The sequence below is a fragment of the Octopus sinensis genome, unplaced genomic scaffold (genome assembly GCF_006345805.1).
Source record: "Octopus sinensis unplaced genomic scaffold, ASM634580v1 Contig04190, whole genome shotgun sequence".
Lineage (NCBI taxonomy): Eukaryota > Metazoa > Mollusca > Cephalopoda > Octopoda > Octopodidae > Octopus > Octopus sinensis.
The window spans coordinates 2,327-10,936 of record NW_021827227.1 but is presented as its reverse complement, the minus strand read 5'-3'; the positions used below and the strand labels follow the sequence as shown (position 1 = coordinate 10,936).

At 31.8% G+C, this 8,610-nt stretch overlaps 1 protein-coding gene across 1 annotated transcript; it reads left to right on the top strand.

Moving 5' to 3' along the window:
* The first annotated feature begins 6,523 nt into the window (after positions 1-6,523).
* On the top strand, positions 6,524-6,984 carry LOC118761000 (cysteine-rich and transmembrane domain-containing protein WIH2-like). Its single transcript, XM_036498640.1, has 2 exons — positions 6,524-6,658; positions 6,704-6,984. Exons 1-2 carry the CDS (start codon positions 6,616-6,618, stop codon positions 6,967-6,969), a joined length of 309 nt encoding a protein of 102 aa, XP_036354533.1. The 5' UTR covers positions 6,524-6,615; the 3' UTR covers positions 6,970-6,984.
* The last annotated feature ends 1,626 nt before the right edge of the window (positions 6,985-8,610 follow it).

The following is an 8,610-nucleotide window of genomic DNA, read 5'->3' as shown; positions in this document are numbered from 1 at the left end:
TTAGCAATTTAGTAATCATCCTGGAGCAATTACTAAGAACTTAGTTAAGAATATTTCATTTAGATGATATAAATTATCTGCTAATGTTGATATTTCAATAATAATGCTGAATTCTATAACTCTGCCCTTAATCAAAGCAGGTTATACAGAGAAAATTTTCTACATTGATTCTGCTCAGTCTAATTGTAAATTCAATAATGTAGATAAGATTTCTAGTCGTAAAAGAATCTTGATAACAAACATAACTTACGCACCGATCCAAAGCGAATGAAGGCAGATAACCCTTATTTAATCCCCTATTTCGATCTCAAAAGTAAATATAACACCTTCAAAAGTAATTCGCTATGTATATACTATAAAATATTTGGTTAATAATTCCTACGGGAGACAAATTAAATCTAATCTCCCACGCTGTTTCATCAAGCTATTGCTAGGAATTTTCCAAACAATTCTAGATATTACTCTATTATCAATTCACATAAGGTTAGGATAGGTTTTTCAAAACACCAAAAAATCTCTTGCAAATTATCTCTTCTCATAATAACAAACTGTTAAATATTAATACATTTACTAATACTAACATTAATTTAGCTAATACCATCCAACCCTCTAGAAATATTAATAACAAGTTATTGTATCTGAGTAATTCCAATAGAATTAAGTTTATGTGTCAAGTAACTCTAAGATTAACAATTCTATATACCAGTGTATAATCAGTATCGTAATAAAGTACGATTTTACATTGGAAGCACATCGTTAGAGTTATCTAAAAGAATTTCAATCCATTACTCAATTTAGGGATAGATAAACGTAATAGTACTGGTCTCAGCAAACTGTTTGGGATTTAAAAGACCACAATGAACAATTTCATTTAGAATGGTTGATCCTCTCAATTTCGATACCTTATGACAAAGGCAAGAAATTCTGTCTTCTCTGCAATTCTGAGCTATTTTTCATTATTTTTTCTAAATACTCTAGTAAACACGGTTATAGAGCGAGCATACAGATGTACGCATTGGCAAAAACAACATTTATTACATATAAGTAGTCTCTATCGGTTATATATAATTTAAAACTTATTTCCTTTATATTTAACATTCACTATTAATATCCCTACTCTTTCTGTTAGCTACTTATGACGTTATTCATATAACGTTTTTTAAACATATTAATATCGTTCTGTCTATTGCTATACAAATCCATCATTTTTTGCTAAAATGTCTTATTGACGAGTTTCGTTTTTTTCACTTTCCTGAAGAGAAGATTGCATTGTTTATACCATTTATTCTTTTGAATAGTATCAGTGGAATTTTCGAAACATGTGTAGAAAGTAAACATATTTGATTACACCTGCGTTAAACTCCATTTATTTATTCATATATAGATATATATATATATACTTTATCGGTGTGAAGAGGTATGTCCTTGGGAGAGAAATTGGTGTTAATCCTTTGTATCGTCATTTTTGGGTTTATCAAGTACTAAAGGTTGTCAAGGTAATATAGGATCCAATCCAGGTGACAACATAGGTGAGTTGGGTACAAAAAATTCAGGGTAAATACTTGATAATTGTAAGCACCTGTATATGCCATTTAGTGGTGTAGGTGATAGAGTATATTTATCAAAATAAAAACATGATGCAAAGGATTTAGCGGTACATATGTTTCTGGCTTTTATTAGACGGTTTATATCAATGTATCGAGTGAAAAACGGGATGGACGCTTCAATTTTGTTTTGGTGCCTCACTCTGTGGTACACGACTATGAGGATTTGCATCCCCAACGTAAAACTTATAATGTAATAGATGTCCTTGGAGTAGTGATTGTACGCGGCTGAAGAAGGCTGTTGACATACAAATTACATCAATTATGCATTGATATAAACCATCTAATAAAAGCCAGAAACATATGTACCGCTAAATCCTTTGCATCATGTTTTTATTTTGATAAATATATATATATATATATCATTATTATTATTATTATTATTATTATTGTAGATTTTGCACAGTATACAATATAGTGGGGTTGTTGATTAAAGATATGTCCACCTGGGGTTTTTACTGTTTGCCAAGTCACAATAAAAACCTCAGACAGACAGTACTTCATGCAATATGCATGCAGTTCCAAGTAATAGGCACAGGAATGGCTGTGTGGTAAGTAGCTTGTTTACCAACCGCATCGTTCCGGGTTCAGTCCCACTGCGTGGCACCTTGGGCAAGTGTCTTCTACTATAGCCTCGGGCCGACCAAAGCCTTGTGAGTGGATTTGGTAGACGGAAACTGAAAGAAGCCCGTCGTATATATGTATGTGTGTGTGTCTGTGTTTGTCCCCCTAGCATTGCTTGACAACCGATGCTGGTGTGTTTATGTCATCCGTAACTTAGCGGTTCGGCAAAAGAGACCGATACAATAAGTACTAGGCTTACAAAAAATAAGTCCTGGGGTCGATTTGCTCGACTAAAGGCGGTGCTCCAGCATGGCCGCAGTCAAATGACTGAAACAAGTAAAAGAGTAAAGAGAGAGAATACCGACTTTTGCAATACACCTAGATTGTAGGGTATTTCTAAAGTTTCCAGATGTTTCTTCAGGTTGGGTGATATTGAACTTTACGTTCGACTCTCGTAGCTGCCACATCTTAACGATCTCAATCCTCAGGTCTCCGCATTTATCAACTTTTTCTCTTTCTTTCCCGAGGACATATTGATCTCCTGGCGCTGCTACGTCAATTATTAGGCACTCTTGTTTGTCCCTCCTAAAGGTTACTATATCTGGCCTTTGGTGCTCTGACATCCTTTACTCTTTTACTCTTTTACTTTTTTCAGTCATTTGACTGCGGCCATGCTGGAGCACTGCCTTTAATCGAGCAACTCGACCCCGGGACTTATTCTTTTTGTAAGCCCAGTACTTATTCTATCGGTCTCTTTTTGCCGAACCGCTAAGTGACGGGGACATAAACACACCAGCATCGGTTGTCAAGCAATGCTAGGGGGACAAACACAGATGCACAAACACACACATGCATATATATATATATATATATATATATACAACGGGCTTCTTTCAGTTTCCGTTTACCAAATCCACTCCGAAGGCTTTGGTCGGCCCGAGGCTATAGTAGAAGACACTTGCCCAAGGTGCCATGCAGTGGGACTGAACCCGGAACCATGTGGTTGGTAAGCAAGCTACTTACCACACAGCCACTCCTGTGTCTATATATTTTTTTCACTGAGTTTTCAGTGAAAAAGAATTGTTATTATGATTGAAATTGTTATTTGTCTGGTGGCTGTAGCGAAAGATGTAGTATGGTGGACCCGTTTGAAAGGGCCAAAGACTAAATCAGGTACTTTCCTCTGAGGCCAAGCCCTCCCCTCAACCACTTTTTCAAGTTTCACTTGAAAAGGAATTTGAAAGTGGAGAGAGAGGGAAGTGTTGCCTTGTAGCAAGTTTGTTGAAAGGTGGCTGAATGCTGGAAGAAGGGCCAATATGAAAGGACCAAGGAGAAGGGTTCTTGCCCTGTTGGTCATGAACCCATGGCTTTTGTGGGTTTTTCCACAAGGTCTTTAAAGCACACCCCTACTGGGAGTTTCAAATTGTTTAATTCTTAATCGTTATATATATTGTTTACACATTGTAAAACCCATTGTATCATCCTGTTTTTGTCTTTTATGTTGTTGTATGTGTTTTAATGTAATTTTATGTAAGTCCTTGTGGCCAATAAACGAATTAATTCATTTATTTATTCATAATTATTATTATTATTATTATTATTATTATTATTATCATTATTATTATTATTATTATTACTTTTTTTTTTCTTCTTTCAAATTTGCTTCCATTTCTTGCCGAGTGTCTTCCCGACTCCTAGGGCAAAGAAACTCATAGTGTATATTGGTAGGCCATTAAACCAAACTCAGTAGTTCGTTCATTTTTTTTTTTTTTTTTTAAGTTAAATTAAAATACATGAGCAGCAACAGTTCTCACATTGACAATGCTCTTCTCAATACGTGTGATGTACCAGTTAGAAATCTTTTGCACTTCTTGCAGGGATGGTAAGCCAGGGATCATTCTCATATAATTTCGGTTCCTTCCTGATCATTCCTAGTGCTCCTACGATCACTGGTATTGTAACCGCCTTGAGATGCAATTTTCTCAATTTCAATGAGTAGGTCTTTATATTTTCTGAGCTTGTCAAACTCTTTCGCTGAGATATTATGATCACAGGGGATGTTCATGTCGATCAATAAGCAAACTTTATTGTTTTGGTCTTCACAACAATATCTGGTTTATTGGCCTTGATGGTTCGGTCTGTATGTACTGGAAAGTCCCACAGAATGGTTACATTTTCTCCTTCAGTTACAGCCTCAGGGTGGTGATTATTATTATTATTATTATTATTATTATTATTATTATTATTATTATTATTATTATCATTACTATCATTATTATTATTATTATTATTATTATTATTATTATTATTAGTATTATTATTATTATAATCATCATTATTATTATTATTATTATTATTATTATTATTATTATTATTATTATTATTATCATTATTATTATTATTCTATGTTTGACTTTTGCTTTATGTCTGTACAAGTTGGCTCCAAGTCTCACCCAGAGACCTCAAGAGACAACAGGTTGGAAGTTCTGTGCCATATATTTGGGGTTTTCTTTTTTTTTTTTGGTGTTGTACTAGTGAATGTCTAATACATAAAAAAAATAATAAATAAATAAAAAAAGTAAAATAAAAAAATAAAAAATAAAAATAAGAATAAAAAAAAAGTTTGTTTTAAACCTTGGGATTACATAGAGAGTATTTTGCGTAGGATATGAGCAGTTCCCATGAGCACTATCTTTTGAATTTCTGCCATTTTTGGGTTTCCTGGTATCTGAGTTAGGTAGCAATCAGCCCCTTTTCCTATCATTCCCAGAGCACCTATGACAACAGGTATTGTTTTAGTCTTCAGGTTCCACATTTTGCTGATTTCTATTTCAAGATCTTTATATTTGCTCAGTTTTTGGTAGGTCTTGACAGACACGTTTATATCGATTGAGACAGTCATATCAATGAGGAGGCATGTTCTTTGATTATTATTATTATTATTATTATTATTATTATTATTGTTATTATTGTTATTATTATTATTATTATTATTGTTATTATTGTTATTATTATTATTATTATATTATTATTATTATTATTGTTATTATTGTTATTATTGTTATTATTGTTATTATGTTATTATTATTATTATTATTATTATTATTGTTATTATTGTTATTGTTATTATTATTATTATTGTTATTATTGTTATTATTGTTATTATTATTATTATTATTATTATTATTATTATTATTATTATTGTTATTATTGTTATTATTGTTATTATTGTTATTATTATTATTATTATTATTGTTATTATTGTTATTATTGTTATTATTATTATTGTTATTATTGTTATTATTGTTATTATTGTTATTATTGTTATTATTATTATTATTGTTATATTATTATTATTATTATCATTACTATCATTATTATATTATTATTATCATATATATGATTATTATTATTATTATTATTATATTATTCTATGTTTGACTTTTGCTTATGTCTGTACAAGTTGGCTCCAAGTCTCACCCAGAGACCTCAAGAGACAACAGGTTGGAAGTTCTGTGCCATATATTTGGGGTTTTTTTTTTTTTTGGTGTTGTACTAGTGAATGTCTAATACATAAAAAAAAATAATAAATAAATAAAAAAAGTAAAATAAAAAAAAATAAAAAATAAAAATAAGAATAAAAAAAAATTTTGTTTAAAACTTGAGATTACATAGAGAGTATTTTGCGTAGGATATGAGCAGTTCCCATGAGCACTATCTTTTGAATTTCTGCCATTTTTGGGTTTCCTGGTATCTGAGTTAGGTAGCAATCAGCCCCTTTTCCTATCATTCCCAGGGCACCTATGACAACAGGTATTGTTTTAGTCTTCAGGTTCCACATTTTGCTGATTTCTATTTCAAGATCTTTATATTTGCTCAGTTTTTGGTAGGTCTTGACAGACACGTTTATATCGATTGAGACAGTCATATCAATGAGGAGGCATGTTCTTTGATTATTATTATTATTATATTATTATTATTATATTATTATTGTTATTATTATTATTATTGTTATTATTGTTATTATATTATTATTATTATTATTATTATATTATTATTATTATTATATTGTTATATATATTATTATTATTGTTATTATTATTATTATTATTATTATTATTGTTATTATGGTATATTATTATTATTCTTATTATTATTATTATGATTATTATTATTATATTGTATTATTATATTATTATTTATTATTATTATTATTAGTGTTATTATTATATTATTATTATTATTATTATGTTATTATTATTATTATTATTATTATTATTATTATATTGTTATTATTATTATTATTGTTATTATTGTTCTTATTATTATTATTATTATAATTTCAAAAAATGTGTTTTATTCTAATTACCAGAACATCAACTACAACAATATCTTGTCACTAGAGACTGAAGAAGTGTGTAAAATATCCCTATAAAAACTTAAAACAATGAGTCAACCACCCAGTTATTCAATGGATAATGTAAATAAAGGTGCACCACCTGTGGACTACCCACCTGCGGACTACCCACCTCAAGGTCCACCACCTGCTGGCTACCCACCTCAAGGTCCACCACCTGCTGGCTACCCACCTCAAGGTCCACCACCTGCTGGCTACCCACCTGCCGGCTACCCACCTGCCGGCTACCCACCTGCCGGCTACCCACCTGCCGGCTACCCACCTGCCGGCTACCCACCTGCTGGTTACCCACCAGCACCACAGCAGCAGCAGCAGCAGCAACAACAGGTATTTTGTTTTCTATTAAGCATTCTCTCATCAGATAAAACTCATAAAAACCTATAATTGGATGGCTAGGGCCCCCACAAGGGGCCCAGATATAATCCATCCATTTTCCTTTAATGGCCAAGGGGAAATAACCCATTCATTTTTCTTTATTTTTCTCTTTTGCCCACTAATCATTTCTCCCTCCATTTATTAGAGAGGCAATATCATTAGACGGATCTTTTCGGTTTGACCGGCAGTTTTTTAAAACAATTTCCACGTAACTAAACACTTTTAAACTTCGTATACTGGTAGAATGTGTTTATAAAAATCTTTTTTCTTCTTGGCTTTATTGAGAAAATTCTATAGTTTGTAAGATATGGATCTTTCGTTTGACCGGCAGTTTTTAAACAATTTCCACGTAACTAAACACTTTTTAAACTTCGTATACTGGTAGAATGTGTTTATAAAACATCTTTTTCTCTTTGCTTTATTGAGAAAATTCTATATTTTGTAAAGATATGGATCTTTCGGTTGGACCGGCAGTTTTTTTAAAACAATTTCCACTAACTAACACTTTTAAACTTCGTATAATACTGGTAATGTGTTTATAAAACATCTTTTTCTCTTGGCTTTATTGAGAAAATTCTATAGTTTGTAAGATATGGATCTTTTCGGTTTGACCGGCAGTTTTTTAAAACAATTTCCACGTAACTAAACACTTTTAAACTTCGTATACTGGTAGAATGTGTTTATAAAACATCTTTTTCTCTTGGCTTTATTGAGAAAATTCTATAGTTTGTAAGATATGGATCTTTTCGGTTTGAACGGCAGTTTTTAACATAATTTCTAGGTAACTAAAGAATGTTAAACTTCGTATACTGGTAGAATGTGTTTATAAACATCTTTTTCTCTTGGCTTTATGAGAAAATTCTAGAGTTTGTAAGATATGGATCTTTTCGGTTTGAACGGCAGTTTTTAACATAATTTCTAGGTAACTAAAGAATGTTAAACTTCGTTATACTGGTAGAAGTGTTTAATAAAACATCTTTTTCTCTTGGCTTATTGAGAAAATTCTATATGTAAGATATTTGTTGTTTTTTTCTTCAATTTCTGCAATTTCAACCAATCAGTGACGTCTGTTGAGGTAAAAAAAACATTCTGTGCCGTATGAATATGTCCCTCGTTTAAGAAACAGATTTGGTATATTTACATTTGCGAAGAAAAAAAGACACCCTTCCCCCCACCCCTAACCCTAACCCTAACCCTAAAACAGATTTAAATACAATAGATTGATACTAGGGTCATAATTATGGGTGACAATTTCATATGACACTGCTAGAAAAAACTGCCGTTCAAACTGAAAAGATCCAATTAACACTGCAACAGAACTTTTCCCATGGTGGAACAATGGTTTTTCTCTGACAGCAGTTTTTACATTTTCCAGATGCCTTTTAGCCAGGCAGAAATAATGTCTTCACCACTTGACCCTTTCTAACCTCTTCTACTCCACCAAAAGCTAGAATAGAGATAACAAGACCACCAACTAAATCGATTGTTCTCAATGATATATCTATCCTTCTGGATAGTTATAAAAGCAAGAACATCCCAAGCAAAAATCAGTTAGTCACCAACCAGGTGACCACTCAACCAGTAGTCAGTCACATCGTGATGACTCAAGGAGGTCTGGCTGACCAACCTTGGTCAGAGGGAGAAAGCAAC

Bases quoted from the DNA above. Each gene is read 5' to 3' on its own strand.
- LOC118761000 (XM_036498640.1), top strand. From the start codon at position 6,616: ATGAGTCAACCACCCAGTTATTCAATGGATAATGTAAATAAAG. The intron at 6,659-6,703 runs GTGCACCACCTG...ACCCACCTCAAG, and splicing joins AATGGATAATGTAAATAAAG to GTCCACCACCTGCTGGCTAC.